Source organism: Gymnoscopelus microlampas (assembly GCF_963454915.1).
Source record: "Gymnoscopelus microlampas genome assembly, chromosome: 10".
NCBI classification, from domain to species: Eukaryota; Metazoa; Chordata; class Actinopteri; order Myctophiformes; family Myctophidae; genus Gymnoscopelus; species Gymnoscopelus microlampas.
Window position 1 is genome coordinate 16,562,286 of NC_139947.1, and position 16,911 is coordinate 16,579,196.

The 16,911-nt window shown below is 42.1% G+C and overlaps 1 protein-coding gene across 1 annotated transcript in view; it reads right to left on the reverse strand.

Annotated features, from left to right (window-relative positions):
* The window catches only part of LOC311054099 (membrane-associated guanylate kinase, WW and PDZ domain-containing protein 3-like), a 75,504-nt gene that overhangs the window by 15,639 nt on the left and 42,954 nt on the right, over window positions 1–16,911 (reverse strand). The window contains exons 6-15 of the mRNA XM_084069979.1: window positions 16,326–16,518; window positions 15,379–15,452; window positions 12,225–12,386; window positions 8,899–9,155; window positions 7,666–7,949; window positions 7,127–7,270; window positions 6,219–6,639; window positions 5,548–5,611; window positions 3,526–3,829; window positions 3,015–3,127 (exon numbers count right to left, since the gene is read on the reverse strand). Coding sequence (XP_083926105.1) covers window positions 3,015–3,127; window positions 3,526–3,829; window positions 5,548–5,611; window positions 6,219–6,639; window positions 7,127–7,270; window positions 7,666–7,949; window positions 8,899–9,155; window positions 12,225–12,386; window positions 15,379–15,452; window positions 16,326–16,518 — 2,016 coding nt within the window. The remainder of the gene's footprint in view (window positions 1–3,014; window positions 3,128–3,525; window positions 3,830–5,547; window positions 5,612–6,218; window positions 6,640–7,126; window positions 7,271–7,665; window positions 7,950–8,898; window positions 9,156–12,224; window positions 12,387–15,378; window positions 15,453–16,325; window positions 16,519–16,911) is intronic.

Consider the following 16,911-nt stretch of genomic DNA (forward strand, 5'->3'; position numbering starts at 1 on the left):
GAGAGAGAGAGAGAGAGAGAGAGAGAGAGAGAGAGAGAGAAGGATACAGATGTGAGGTGGAGTAGATGGAGAAAAAGAGAAAGAGAATGAGAGAAAAATAGAGGTGGCAGAGGGAGGGAGAGTGACAGTATTAATCTTTTGAAAACCCCGACTGAATGCTTTTACTGCATGAGAGTGGGGAGGGATGAGGGGCTGGAACGAGAGAGACAGAGACAGGGACAGAGAGAGAGAGAGAGAGTGAGAGAGCGACAGAGAGATTGAGAGAGAGGGAGAGAGGTGGGAAAAGAAGGAGATAAATGACTACGATGAAGAGCGGTGAGAGAAAAGTGTGAAGATGACAAGGTGAGAGGCAGCAGCGACTGCCAAGAGAAAGAGAAATGATTTTCGTTGCCCCAACGGGGGTGAGACGGACGGTGGGGCGAACGAGGACACAGAAACCGGGGAACAGAGGGGGGCTACTACCTTAATCTCACCATGACAACGTAAATGCATGTCGGCTCGGCCCATAAAGCAGATTGAAGCGCATCAGAATGGAGGAGAGGAGGGGGGAGGGGGTCATATATCACACATGGGACACAGTGGCTAACCTTTCCATTAATACTAAAAGCTACTAATGCCATGATGTGTTCCATAAAGCATAACGTCACCGACGGGCGGAAACCTTGCATGTCCGGAATAGTTATACTTTTCAGAAAATGGACAAAAGGAACCTGTGTTCCAATGGATCCAATTTAGTTATTATTTTAGTCACAAGCTCTTGTTAATACTTTTCTTTTTTTTCCAGTATTCCCACAGAGACACTTTACCACCTTAATGTCTACAGTATATCATGAATAGTATATACTGTACCAGCTGCTATGCTCATGCACCTTATGTCTAAGCCTTATGTCTAAAACTCATGTACATACTGTACGCTGATGGATATTCTATGTGTAAATATGTAAATACCTTTTTGTTTTTTGATTTTATTCCCCCCCCCCCCCCCCCCCCCCTCTTTTCTATCTTCTCTTTCTGGAAACAACAGAAACGATGGAGCAAAAAACAATTTCACCCACTTGTTTTACACCTGTGATGTGACAATAAAGATGATTCTGATTCTTAACCACTTACACACACACACACACACACACAAAACATTTAGAATTGCAAATTGGCTATTTACGCTACGTTTGCGTGACTCTGTTGTATGACAGGTAAGGCGTTTCTTAAAGTGTGAAATATGGATATACAAGGTTTTTCGGGCTGACAGCGACGATAAAGCAGCCCTGGCTGTGGCTGCGGTGTGTCAGGTCGGCGGGAGCTGACGGAGAGGTGCAGAGGGAAGATGCAGCAGCAGCGTGAGAACGAGGCGTTCTGTCAACAAAGGCTTCCTGTGCTGACATGGTGATTTAGACAGAGGATCGCTGCTGGCACACACATAAAAACCTGAGCGCTTAATAGACCTGCAGCGCGGGGCTTCGGCCACCATCATTGGACTATTGATTCCATCGATTTTACTCAAAAGTGCACAGCACACAAAAGCAAGCGCATGTGTACGTGCGTACAGGATACGTGCGTCTGCCCACATGCATACTAAACACGCACACATTCAGATATGCATAACTATGCGCAGAAAGGCACATTTGCCTCCATACAGTACATGCACTTAATCAAGCCAATTACTACTACAAGGTTATAGAGAAAATAACCAGAAATTCTTCTTTTGTGTGACCTCCAAAAACAGCAATTTACAGCGAGTTCCCCCTTGGGGCAAGTGTCCTGTAGTCCACTTTAACTCACCATTCATCATTTAATTAAGTGTGAGGTATACGTAGGAATTCACACTTGATGAACTAATTAAATGTCAGGGATCCTCTGCTAAACGATAAAAAATGCATCCTGTAACAAATATCTAGTAGCAGATAATATGTGTAAACAGTGATTTGCAACAATGCAAGATAAGGCCGATCAGGGACAGCAGGCTTGTCAGGGTTGTTACTGTAAAAGCCTCTTTAATAGATCATGACTCATCCAGTGGCATGAAGCCATGGCAACCACCTTTTAATCTGCAATTACCTAATGGGCAATCTACTCCAAACAGCATCCAACTGCATCCAACTGCATCCGACAGCATGATTCTTCCCCTGGGCAGGTAACCAAATGGCTGCAGCACACTGACAATGTCAGTGCTTGAAATTCAACTTTCTGAATAACTTTCCAAATAATTCATAAGGGCCCGGGGCGTGCACACACACACACACACACACACACACACACACACACACACACACACACACACACACACACACACACACACACACACACACACACACACACACACACACACACACACACACACACAGACAGACAGACATACACATGCGCACACACGCAGACGTGCGTTTTAAGAAGTGTATTCATGCCCCCTGTCCTACCTAACAAATCCCCCCAGAAAAGAACAAAACAAATGGTTGTGATGTGCCTGGAACCATGGAGCCAGCTGTGTCCTATCAAAGAGCAATCAACAGTGTAGTCAACGATCCTCATGAGAGAACTAGAAAAAGAACCGCTTCAATGAGCCACAGCTGTGTCAAAACATAGTGTGCCTCTTCACTATTAAACCTATGCACAGTATATCCGTGTCTTCTATATGAATACACTGATGAATTATCACTTTATAAGCATGAATGGGGTTTAATTGTAAGAAGAAATCCAATGCAGCCATTTAACCGCTTAAACCCTCTACATGTTGTTGACCGGAGTCCCCCAGGACCCTCTATTCTAGTTCCACTAGTAATTCCCTCCCACACCAAATTTCTTTGCTGAAAACAGCACATCTACAAGCTCACAACGCGTTGCGCTGTGAATCGGTGTGAGCTTGTAGATCTGCTATTTTTTGCTCAATATTCACTCCAGAATAAGGACACTACATGGGTTAATGTTTTTAACTGTACTGTATCTCTTGTACTTCAAACATCAACCCTGATCTGCTGCTGCATAATTACAACATGAGATAATTTGTGACCAGCTCTCACCTTTGCCGTTTTCCACATCCTGAGAGGCGATGACGAATCCGAACCCCTCTCCTGGCTTTCTCCTGAGCTCCACCTCGAAACCTCGGTGCGGCCGACTCTGTTCTCCGCCCGGCCTGTCGGTAGGGTTGTTGTCACGATCATGACATTTTAGATGCCAATTAATTGTCATACAAATAATCGCAATTAATGATTTAATGTGTTTTTTTTACCATATAAATCAAAATGTTATTTCTGTTAGCATTTTATGGTTTGTAAACAAAGATTGCACAGGGCAGATACATATATGACAAATAACTTAAATATACAGTACACAGAAATTACAGACAATGACCAGCAATAATCAAAATAAATAATGTACTTAATAATTCAATACCTTCAAAAAATTTAGAGATCTATTTTATTTTTCAACAGATTAATTTATACAGATGTATGGAAACGATTATGCAAAATGATTGCGGTTATCTCAAATAATTGCGATCAGGCGATTATCCAATAATTGTGGCAGGCCTACCTGTCTGGCCCTGCCTCGGCGGGGGGTACGCTGTCCCCCTCATCCTCCAGCCCTGTGTTGATCCAGTCTTTAGGCTCCATGGTCAAGGTGACGGGAATGGACTCCAAGAAGCTGGTGCTCTGCACCAGCGAGGAGCGCACGAGGGCCGGAGACGGAGGGGTGCTGATGGAGGTCCGGGGCAGAGGCAGCAGGGCTTCTGGGGGCGGAGAGGGGTTATCTGACACCCCGGGTGGAGGAGGTGGTCTTAGAAGAGGTGGGGGCAGCCTCCGTCCAGAGTTGGGGGAGACGGAGGAATGACGGTTGCCTGGTAATAATAAATAAAAACACATAATAATCTGAGTAATAAAAGAGAAATAAAGGTTCTTTCATGTCAATGGTGTGCTTCCATGTGAAATACATCTGAAGAAGTACTCAGTGTGTTGGTTATGGCAGTGGTTCTCAAACATCTTCATGCCAAGGACCCCTAAATTGATATGTATTTCGCCATGGGCCCCCATTTGAAAATATGCTGTGCTAGGGGCCCCTTAAGAAAAGATTTGTGTTAAAAGTTTTCAAAATAGTACGTTTTTTTATAAATTGTATGAAAATAGCCAATCTACAAGCTTGCCTATTTTTAGATAGATTAGCTATTTTCAAATAGCCGAATAAACCTCACTTTGAGGCAGTATGCTGGGGACCCCAATGCTTTATGGTATCCATGGCAATAAGCATCATCTATTCCCCCAGCTTGACTCTGCTTTGCTGAAACACTAGATCTGCTTATGAATTAACTATGACTTTTATGTCTATGACTCTGAGGTGGGTTGTACCAAAAAAAGATTCAGCTGTAATCTGGATTAAATCATGGTTTATCTATTAACTCTTTGACTGCCAGAGTATTTTCATAAACTACTCCCCCAGTGCCAACGATTTTCGTGTTTTTTTTTTGTTATTTTGTAATTTAATTTTCATATAGTTTCTCTGGCTGCTGTTTTAAACACATACGACAGTCAACCAGCAGAGAGCAGTAGATTGACACCTCCATCACTCGCTGACTCGCTCGACCCCCACCAAACAGGCTCAAACAGTCTATACGTCATTAACTGGATGTGACGTTTTCGCAAATTGCCGATCGGGATAAATTACGATGTGATACACGACTACGATGACTGTTCGTCACCCAGACTATAGAAAATAGAAGTGGAGCTCTGCGTTCGTTTTTTATACCGTGTGAAAAACTGTGATTTTCCCTATTCTGGCCGAAAATGACCGGAAAAAAAAAAAGAGAGCCGGAAACGGAATCTGCGTCATGAAACCGGAACCCAGTGAGTCTGAAGGAATCAGAAAGTGAAAGTGACGATGAAAAATAAACAGAACAGCGTGATCACAGTAAAAAGTAAAAACTCGGGATATCTCAGGGCTTGGCACTGAGAGTTAATCCAGTTGCACAAAACTTTATACCTAGTTTAAAAGTAACGGTTTACATTTAACCCATCCTTTTTAACTTAGTTTTAGTTTTGTCAATAAACAGGATACATTTTAATCCTGTTGCTCCACTGCTTAAACTCAGATTTTAATTTCAATTTGCAGCTGAGATGGTTTACATTTCCAAAATGTCAGACGATATTAGATGGATTGAAGAAAACAACAGAGTTCCTCAACGGAAAGTAAGGGACCCTGTTGAGTTTTGATGAAGAATTTTCAAGTCTGAATGCACATGCTATTTTTCGTTTAACATAAGTTTATGCCAGTTTTCTCACAATAGGGAAGGAACATAGTGATTGCTATGAGAGCTAGTGATTAGTCTCAAAACAATAACATTGATGGTGTTCATTTACACTGGCCAATCCAGGCAATCAAAATTAATCGCAGGTTAAGGTTTTAGTCACTGATTTGTTAAGCAACACCTAAAATTAAGTGAAGCAACAAAAACAAAACCTAGATCAACAAATCCTTTATAAGCCCGAAACTATGCTTAATTAATCCTTGTTGTTGCAAGCCACCCTGAGGCTCAGTGCATTTACACAAAAGTGTCACACTTACCTGCCCTGTAAACCAATAAGACCACCTCTCCCTGTTTGGTGTGTTCCTGCAGTATCCTTTGAACCTGGAAACAGAACCAGCACATTACACTGTAGTAGCTAACCTTCACACTGTGAATACAGACATGACATTTTCGCAAGGCTAGTCTCTCAAGACTGACTGTTGTGTCACACAATTTTCAGTCTGTACATCAGAAGCGCTGAAAATAAAAAATAAAGCTATTTTTCAACTTTTTCTTTTAATAAATCGGTGCTATTGAACTCCACTTGAGCTGTATTTGTGTAAAGTGATGATAATATAAGGACACACACAAGTACCTGACAATGTATAAAGTCACCATACCAACTTTGATGAGGCAGTATTGTGTTGTTCTAAAAACATGTTGTTGTTTTTTTTACATAGCTGGTTTCCGACCGACAGCAGATTTATGTTAAAGATATTTTTAGATATATATATTAAAAACAAATATGTTATAATATTTTTTATATATATTTATACTTTCGGTACTTTAAGTACATTTTCATACCAATACTTTTGTACTTTTAATGAAGTAAATTTTGAATTCTTGACATTCACTTGTAAACAGAGTATTTCTACATTGCAGTATTGATACTTTTACTTAAGTAAAAGATGTGAGTACTTTGTACACCACTGCTCACACAGTACATTACCTGTGGGAATGTGAGGCTCTGAACGTCGGCCCCGTTGATTTTGACGACGGCGTCCCCCGGCTGCAGGGAGTTGCACTGCCTCCGGTCCCAGACCCTCTTCACCACGGTCATCTGGCCCCCCGGCCCCCCCGCCGTCACGCTGAACCCCAGGCCGTGCTCCGCCTCGCTCTGGGCCAGAGCGACGGGCACCAGCTCCCCGCCGCCGCCCCCGCTGACACTGCCCAGGCTCATGCCCCCCGGGGACGCCGGCACGCTGCTGGGGCTGGCGCTGCTGCTGTTAGCGAAGCCGTTGTAGCCGCGGTGGTGGTGGTGGGGGCTGTCGGGGGTCGGCGAGATCCTGAGGTAGGAGGAGGAGCCGTGCGGCCGGTAGAAGCGGGCGTGAACGTGGGCGTTCCGCGGACCCCCCGGCGACGACGAGGGCCTGAAAATGTGATGAGTTGATGATTAATTGTCATGCAAATAATTACAATTAACGATTTATTTTTGGTTTTTTGGCATTGAACATTGGAACATGAAACATAAAACGAACAACAAACTATTGCTACTGTTTGACTTTTAGGCTTTGTAAATAAAAATTGCACAGGGCAGATATGACTAATAACTTATATACAAAGCCTATTACTGAAATATACAAAGAAATTACTGACAATAACCAGTACCAATAATCCAAATAAAGTACTATGGCCAAAACAGGCCATACATGTAATAATTTTATACTTTAAACGTTTTTTTTTTAAATACCAGAATTAGACGGTCTACAAGCTGTGAGCTTGTAGACCGTCTGTTTTCGCTATGTTTTTCAACAGATGAATTTATACAAATGAATGGAAACGATTATGCAAAAAATAATCGTGGTCATCTCGAATAACTGCGATCAGGCGATGATGTGATAATGGTGCCAGGCCTACCTGGGCCTCCTCTCTGCATAAGGTAGGGGGAGTCTGGCTCCGGGCACGGTGCACGTGGACATGTCGCTCCCTGATGAGGTTCCGTAGCGAAGCGTGTGAGTGGGCGTCAAGGAGTTATTGTTGTGGTTACGGATCAGAGACGCCCTTCAGGAGGAGAGAGGACGAGTGACGCTGTCACTTCCAATGACTCATGATTAAGAATCACAGTTTTCGGTATAAACAACCAGTGGTGAAAATTATTGTGGCGGAGGTTATTTATGAGTACTGTAAATAAGTACAACTTGGAGGTACTTTTACTTTACTTGAGTATGTCCACTTTTCAATACTTCACTAGCCTACATCTCAGAGACAAATATTGTACTTTTTTTAAGTATATTTTGATGCTAATACTTGTTCACTTGTTTCACTCTAGTAAAACTTCTAATGCAGGACATTTACTTGCAACAGAGTATTTCTACATTGCGGTATTGATACTTTTACTTAAGTGAAAAAACAACAACATCTGAGTACTTCTTCCACCCATTTTATACAAGTGTTACCTGTGCGATCCGATGGCAGAAACCACCTCGCTGTCGCTCTGGCTGGCGAGCGTCGGGTCGAGGGACAGCAGTCTGGCTCTGGCGAGACTTCTCACCGAGCGGGGAGGTCGCACGGGGCCGGAGGACATGGCCTGGCTCACGCTGGAGCGTCTGTACGGCTGGAGCAGCCTGGGAGCTGAGTGGTGGTGGTGGTGGTGGTTGTTCCCATTGGTGTCCATGTCCATGCCCGCCTCCGCGTACCTCCTGTCATCGTGGACCCCGTTGTGGTGAAGGTACTGGGTGTGCTGTCCAGCGGTGGAAAGAAGTAAATTTACTCAAGTACTGTGCTTAAACCCACCTACTGGTCACATCATCATTGGGGAATCCAAGCTACAGTAATAGAAACGCTTTCCTGGAAAGTTAGCATGCTATAATGGAATTGTTCTCGCGTTAATAAACATAACAATAAAATCTTTGTTTGAAAAAAAAAAGAAAACCTGCCTAATGATGATGTCACACATTTTTGGTCCCTCCTCTGAGACAAAAAATAAGTACATTTTTTACTTATAGTATTTACACTTTTTTTTTACTTTACACTTCTGCCCCACTACATCTCATTATTTGAAAACTAGTTACTTTGCAGATTTAGAGTATATATGTAAAACATTCATGAATCACTTACAGTAAGTCCTATCTTATGCTTCAGCTATTTGAAAATAGCAATTCTACTAGCTCACAACGCAGAGAGCTTGTGCATCGAATATTTTCGAAACATTTGGATACATTTCGACATGTTTTGAAAATAATTGTGAAATGGGCTATTCATAATGAGCACATTTACTTTGGTACCGTAGCATATGTTGATGCCTTTTACTTAGTAATAGATTATTCTTATGCTGCAGCATTGATACTTTTACTTAACCCATTCAAACAGGGAATGCATCTGTGTAAGCACATAAACCATTATTTTATACTTTGGCTATTCAAAAATAGCAGATATACAAGCTCATAGCGCAGCACTCGGAGCTTGTAGGTCTGCTATTTCTTTTTAAATCGTGAAAATGTGTGCAAATCTTTGAATATATATATTTTTAAAGGAAACATTTTAAACTAAAATCTTTGCTTCTGGGGGACCCTGGAACAAAATATTTTCAGATGGGGGGGTCGGCGGCCAAATACATAACTTTGGAGGTCCTTGACATGAAAGGGTTTGAGAACCACTGATATTATAGCAACATAGGTTTTTCAGAAAACCTGCTGGGTGTGCAGAGCGGGGGACAGGCGAGGTAGGCGTCCGTTCAGAGACTGAGGCTGTGTGGTGGTGGGCAGGAGAGGGGGGTCCCCGGGATTAGGCCGCTTGGGGATGCCGTCGGGGTTGTACAGCATGGGGTAACCCCGTCTGACCTCCACGTCCACGGTCTGACCCACGGGCACCGACTTGAGCATCTCCACCACCTCTTTGTGGGTCACGCCCAGCACACACACGTCATTGATGTAGACCAGGAGGTCCGCTGGGGAGGCAAGAGGAGGTTAAATGGCAAACGTGCTCAGGAATTTCTATAGTGCCTTTTATCCAAAACGCTTTTTAAACCCATTCAATCAGGGAACGCATCTGTCATTTTAGATTTCTTTGGCTATTCAAAAATAGCAGATATACAAGCTCATAGCGTGGCACAGAGTGCCGCGCTATGAGCTTGTGGATCTGCTATTTTTTTTAAATCATGAAAATGTGTGCAAATCTTTGAATATATATATTTTTAAAAGCGAACATTTGTAAAATATTTTGTCCAGGGACCCCCAAAGATTTGAGTTACAAATGTTCGCTTAAAAAAATATATATATTCAAAGATTTGCACACATTTTCCCGATTTTTCCCCAAAAATAAGCTTGTATATCTACTATTTTTTAATAGCCAAAGAAATCTAAAATGACAAATGAGTTCCCGGATTGAATGGGATAATGTGCGTTACATTCATTCACCCATTCACACACACATTCCCACACCGACGGTGGAGGAAACCATGCAAGGCACTGACCTGCTCATCAGAAGCAGTTAGGGGTTCAGTGTCTTCTTGCTCAAGAACACGTCAACACGCAGCCAGGGAGGAGCCTGGGATTGAACCAGGAACCTTCCGGTTCCCAAACGGCTACTCTACCTCCTGAGGCACTGCCGCAATAATACATAATACATTTCCGTCGCAGTTTTGAAAATCTGCTATTTTCCGTGACACTGGTAATATTTTTATACGTGAGTATAAATCCAGCTTTAAAGTTACTTTACTTTGGTTATTTGCATCGTTTGGTTGGTGTGTCTGTCCATTCAACCACCAGCTGCATTGTCATAGATTTTACTGTATGCTAAATGTCAATTTTTCACACAAGAAATCTCATAATCTACCGTAACAGGCAGATTGAACCCTGTTGATTTCTCTTTTACTTTGCATTTTATTTTTTCCCCCAAAGGTCTTTAGTTAGTAGTGTATAAATATATATATATATGTGTGTGTGTGTGTGTGTGTGTGTGTGTGTGTGTGTGTGTGTGTGTGTGTGTGTGTGTGTGTGTCATGCATGCTACTGTACTTTGTATATCTATAATTATTGCGTGGTCTTTCAATGGCTTAGAGTTTATCTCATATGAAGTGTGCTACACAAACAGAAGTGACTTGAACTGACTGATCTAGTACAAGTATGTTGATCCCTTCTTGTGCATGAATCTGCAGTCAGACCCAATGTAGTTCATAAATCAAATGCTGTTGGTGTGTTTTGCACTGTGTTTGTGTGGGTGTGGATTAATCCCTCAAACTAATCCCTCTAAACCAGCCTATTAACAGAAATGAACCAGATCCCTCCCTGAAGACTGCCTGTGTCCCGGGTTCCTGGGATGGAATGTCTGCATCGGTTAGTGTTGGCGTGCATTGAGTGTGAGTGTGCGTGTGCGTGTGTGTGCGGCTGTGTGTGCGTGTGTAAGTGTGTGTGCTGTCACATGTGTCTGTCAGAATCCATGCATGTATTGGTCCATATGCGTTTGAAATGATAGCTAGATTATTGCATGGGAACCATTAGGATTAAGGATTGATTGAGAGATACATTTGCTGCGAGAGAACAGAACATTACCATCATGTTAATCCCACAGGAGGAGGTGGAGGAAGAGAGAGAGAGAGAGAGAGAGAGAGAGAGAGAGAGAGAGAGAGAGAGAGAGAGAGAGAGAGAGAGAGAGAGAGAGAGAGAGAGAGAGAGAGATGACGAGAGAGAGAGAGAGGAGCGAGAGGAGAGAGAGAGAGAGAGAGATGACGAGAGATGGCGACATGACGACTGATTGTGTCTCAGGCCTGTGTTGTGTGAGAGGAGACATTATGGAAGGCATCAAGAACCCCCATTACCCTTCAGTTTCATGTAGATGACACAAAACCAATGCAAAATGTAGGCAAACTTACCGATCATAACTGAGCAACTATAAACATAACTGACAATCACTGTACAAGTAAAATAGATCTAAGTGTGTGTGTGTGTGTGTGTGTGTGTGTGTGTGTGTGTGTGTGTGTGTGTGTGTGTGTGTCCTTGTGTCTGTGCATCACTTTTTCAAAAGGCGTACATCACATTTTGAAATGATTCTTCATCAATTCTTACATTACATCAGGATGTCAACAAAAGCTTCATTCCACTGAAGCAACACGACGAGGGGAAAGCGGGACTCCCAAACTTTGTTTGATTTCCTGTATCTGTGTCATGTGGGTTCAGGAGACATGGGGTGTATTTGGAAATACTCTCTGAGAATCTGTCACGCTCCGACCACTGTCAATTTCTGAACGACCAGAGAGCACCTGGGGTGCTCAGCGCGTAATTTCCAAACGCACCCACAGGACGCAAGTGTTTTAATTCCGGAGAAGGCTATCTTGTTAAATTAACCCATTCAATCCGGGAACGCATCTACAAATGTCTTCTAAATCCTAACAGTTTTCTGAAAAATGTTGCTCCAACTTTTTAATGTCAAGGACCAGCCAAAATGATATGTATTTGGCCGTAGACCCCCTATCTCAAAAGATTCTGAAGCAAAGATTTGAGTTACAAATGTTTGCTTTAAAAAAGATATATATATATTAAAATATTTGCACACATTTTCTTTTTCTAAAATAGCCCAAAGAAATCTAAAATTACACAGACGCTTAACCGGTCTTAATGGCTTAAGGATCTGTGGCCCCTAGAGGGCAGCAGTGACTCAGGAAGTAGAGCAGACACTTGGCAACGGTAAGGTCCCGTTTAATCAATCCTCAGCTCCCTCTGGGTTAGTGTTGAAGTGTCCTTGAGCAAGATACTGAACCTTTAACTGCACCCGATGAGCAAGGTTGTTGCCTTGCCTCCGTCGTTGGTGTGTGAATGGATTAATTAAATGTAAAGTGCTTTAGATAAAGGCACTATATAAAAGCACCATTTATTTTACCAAGAGGCTGTGGTTTACAGTGATTTTAGAATAGCTAAGGGGCGTGAGAGTTTTAATAACAATTTCAGTGCCTGAAATGCCTGCACTAATGCCTAATTCATGCTGGTACTGTTTGTTTAAAAAAGTATTTCACTCTACATACCTGTCTTGAGTGCAGAGGGTCCCCCTGGCGTCACACTGTAGACCTGGAGGAACTCCTGTAGTCTGCTGCCTCCCACGATGTTGAAACCAAACCCTCTGGAACCCTTGACGATGCAGGTATGGATCGGGTAACCCCGGAGCTCCTCTGGCTGGTCTGTGAACCCTGAGGAGGACACCAGATGCTTTACCTCCGATGCACAGACATCAACATGTCCAAGTCAGTGCAGAGGTAAAGGCAATAAGACAAGAGATACCATCAGTGACAAGATCAGAGACACCATTAGAGACACCACCACCATCACAGATTACCATCAGAGATATACAGAGGAGAGACGTTGTGAGGTGAGAGAGGAGGAGACAGAGTCACAACCAATGACCAGATGGCACTTAGCCAGAAACCGTGCAGTACCATTAACACTAGCACTTTAATGGGCCACAGACTGTGTGTCTGCAGATTACCATCTTTAAGATCGATGTTAAGTAACGTAATCCAGTCCCCAGGTCAGAAGAGCAATGCACAGTCAAATCCTCAGTGGTAATTTAACTCTGAAAATGTACAGGTCCATTTGGTCCCATTTCGTACATTATCAGAGTTACAAATGGATAAATCAACACTGAAGATTTTACAGTATACGTTTATTTTTAGCTACCTTTTTGACCTTTCAATATCTGAAATGTATCAAATAATATTTTTTCCAATTTTTTACCAACTGTAATTGGAGGTGCATTATAATGTCAAGGGTAGTATTTCAACCATTTCAACATGTCTTATAATATAATAACTAAATGTCTTTAGGTAATCCAATGAGTGGCCATTCATTTCTCATTACAGTATTTGTAGGTAACTGCGTAGAAGTCACAGTTGTATTTTGTAAAGGTTTACTGAAACACCTTACAAGTCATCCTTTCAGTCGACACACACTCTCTGCCTGAGCTACACTGCCTTCTGGTGGCTGAAGGAGTGCACTGCAGCTCAGTGAGAGGCTTTGCACTCATGTCATTATTATAGGATATGATTGGTCTCTTGCTGTTTATAATAAGGCACATTGCACAAATACTGCACGTTATGTCCTCATTCTGTTCTTTACCAGCTGAGCACGTAACAAGATTATAAAAATGTGTCACTGTCCTACCACATTATGCTCCTTGGCATGCCTGGCACAGTGCCCACCTTTACACCAGGGGCTTGGGGCTTTAGGCCTTAATCATATTTATTTTTTCTTTACGTGCACACATTTAAAATCATCAAATGAACTGAAATGAATGGTGCATGTAATAGCAGAAGTAGTTGAGTCGCTATCCTAATCCACAAGGACCCTCCCATAAAGCCTAATCTATGCTCCGCTGTATGACGGTGTTGTGTGCTGCAAATAGCGGATCTACAAGCTTACTGTGAACTTGTAGATCGGCTATTTTCGGCGTGCAACATCGTCATATGGCATATATATATATATATATATATATATATATTAATTGGGCTTAAATGCTGAACATTAGATGGTTGCTCTGCTTTTCTTTATGGTGTTCTTTGTATAGTGAAATGGTAAGCAATGAGCATACTAAATGCATATATACAGCTCCAAATATTCAACTGAATCTGTTTACCAAATGAACTTGCCTGCTTGTGAAGTATCCTTGCCCTAATATTATTACTGCTGGTTACTGGAATGTTGTGTTAGATGGGGAATGGAATAAGCAGCATCCCACTGCAGCATCAACCATTCCAAGTCCTAGATAACAACCTATTCATCAAATGATAGATGAGGTTGGTCTGACAGATATTTGGCATTTGCTGAAGCCAGACAATACAATAGAGGTTATACATTTTGCTCCAGAATTGATTTCTTCCCCCCTTGTTCCACAAATCTCTGTTGAACTAGTTGAGAAATGTTATATTGGTTGTATTCATACATCAGACCAGGCTCTTGTTATTTTTAGTTAAGTCTATTTCTAATAATAATTCACAGAGATTCCAGCTGGAAATGGGTCTATAGGTCTACAGTATACTACCTGACCCAGATTTCCAAAGAGAAGTAGAGATGCTCATCCAGGAGAAGCACTTTGCCATGCACTGTGTGCAGCTTGCAGATCTGCTATTTTCGCTGAATGTTAGCCCCAGGATAGGAACGCTAGGGTTCATGTGTTCAATATCAAAGGTGGTGTAGGTGATGTTTTTTTATGAACAAAACTTTTTTTAATAAAAAGTTAAAGCTCTATATTCTGACAATGATCACTGCTATAGAGTGTTTGTTCAGACACAGAGGTTTCCCTGTCTCTCCAGCACTTTAATAAATAGAAAATACATTTTCAGGTGGGACACCACCTGAAAAAGATTGGATGAATGGAGGTTCTGTTTCCTTTCATCCAATCAGGAGAGAGAATCCATTTATCAGCTTAAATGTTTTAGTGTTCCAGTTCCAATTGTGTCTGCTAATTTCTTTGTGTTACTATTTTCACTTGCTGTACAATATGAGTTCTCTCTCCTTATCTGAACCTGGAAATGTATTTCCTTCCTCCCCAATCTCGTTTTCTGTTGTCTTGGTTGAAACTGTATATTATCACTTGGTTTGTTGTCTGTATATATTTGTCTTTATGTTTTTGTTTGTCTTCTTTTTTTTATCGTGTTCTCCATCTATGTTGTTTGTACCAAAAAATTGCAGACCTCTTCTGTAATTATTATCACCCACACGTTGTCTTTGTTTCTGCTCAAAATCAATAAAAGAGATTTGTCAAAAAAGAAAATGTATTTCCTATTCACTAAAGAGCTGGCAGGGAGAGCCTTGTTAGTGAACAAGCACTCTAGCACATTATGGGAATATAGAGCTATTTGATACATATTTTAACCAAAGAAATTTATTTTACACTACCTTTAAATAGCAGATGGTTCAAATCGGTTAGAAAATGTAGCCAACCTAACAAATGTTTAGTTGTATAACGTGAATGCTGTGTGCTTACACCCGTCTCAATTCAACTACAAGTTAATTCCATCTCATTTGAATTGATTAACGAGCTGGCAAGCATCTGTTACTTCCTGCTATGATGAATGCGTAGTTTCAATTAGGCTGTTCTGTTCCACAGTGAAATGCGTCACCCAGGAACCCATAATTACATCGGCAGTGAAACACGGCACCAGAAACACACAAAAGGGGTCTCACATTCATTTTTGTAGGCTGAATCCCTGCTTGACGGTCGGGGACTCGGGGACCAGCTGGGCCTCTTGGGTTTGTGACTTGGGGACAAAAACAACAAAAAAACATCAAAATAGTGACAATGTGGCACCACTGGAATTTAACACACTTGAAATAAAAGAAGAGATCAGCTTGCCTGTTATGAGCATATTTAAGAGCGTCAATCTGGATCTTTTTAAAGCTACAATCCGTGATTATTACATCCTACCCAGGACTCAAACCCAGGTCCCACGCATGAGCACCAATATTTCTAATATTAAGCTAACAGAACGTGCATTTTGGGCAAATGATAAAGTTCACTTTGGCTTTCATGCAATACCACTCCTCTACCAGTATTGTCCCTACCTGACCACAGGATCTAAATGTTTCAATAGAAGAGCAGGTAGACCAAAGAACAACCCAAGCCCCCAGAACCGTGGAGGATTATCGAAGCCATAGAAATCTGGTATTGCAAGACTTCCGCATTTAAAAACGCTACTGAGCATGCTTTTATCATCTGAAACGCTAGTGCACCTGCTCTATTGGCTCCAACGTTGGCACCAATCCCGTAAGAAGAGTGTACTTCCGGGTGCTTTATGCGCTGCTGAGCAACCTTCATCGAAATGAATAGGTGGGGGCAGGGCCTTCCGTTCTCTAGATATATTATACTATAAGCTACGACCACCATTTTTGTGGAATAGTTATATTGTTTTAACATACCATATAGAGTGGTCCAAATAATGTTGTATTAACAAACAAACAAAAGATATGTATAGAAGAATCAATAAGATATCATTGCAGTTACCTCTCTCCGTCTGGAGAGTGAGACAGCAGACATAAAACTTACAGATTACTGTAGCTTTTAAAGCCCTTTTGAACAGCAACTCAATTATGTGCAGTTATGTGCAACAGAGTGGTATTGGGTTGTAACTCACTCTATAAAGTACTCTCCTGGGTCACTGAAGGCCTGGTCCCAGTGGTCCGTCAACAAGCCCCTGGCCCTGGCGATACCTCTGCTGCGGATTCCTCCGTTCTCCATCTCCCTGCCATCCCCTCTGCGGGACCCCCGAGGCCGACCAGGAGAATGGTGGTCTGGGAGAGCGCTGTGGCTGACACCTGCAGAGCCTCCTGTAACATCAAAGCAAAGGAGTGATTATTCAGTTATGCCCTATATACTTCATCAGACAACGACTAGTGAAAAAGCAGATCTACACACTCACAACGCATCACGATACGACATACTGTGAGCTTGTAAATCTGCCTTGTTTTGCTTTTTTTTTTTATTCTTTGAACATTTTGGAAAATACATAAAATAGGTTGAAAGTGGTTAAAGTGTGGCAGGTTGGGTGGCCGACCAGTGTCTTAAGGATTGACAGATCAATCTCCGGCACAGGGTGTACTGGAACAGAATGGTTCTACATCTACGGTGGCGCCGAACCCCAAAAATGATCCAGCAGAAGTACAGTATGCAGTGACATTGAGTGAAACAAAACAAGCGCAGAGTCCCTCATATTCTGACAC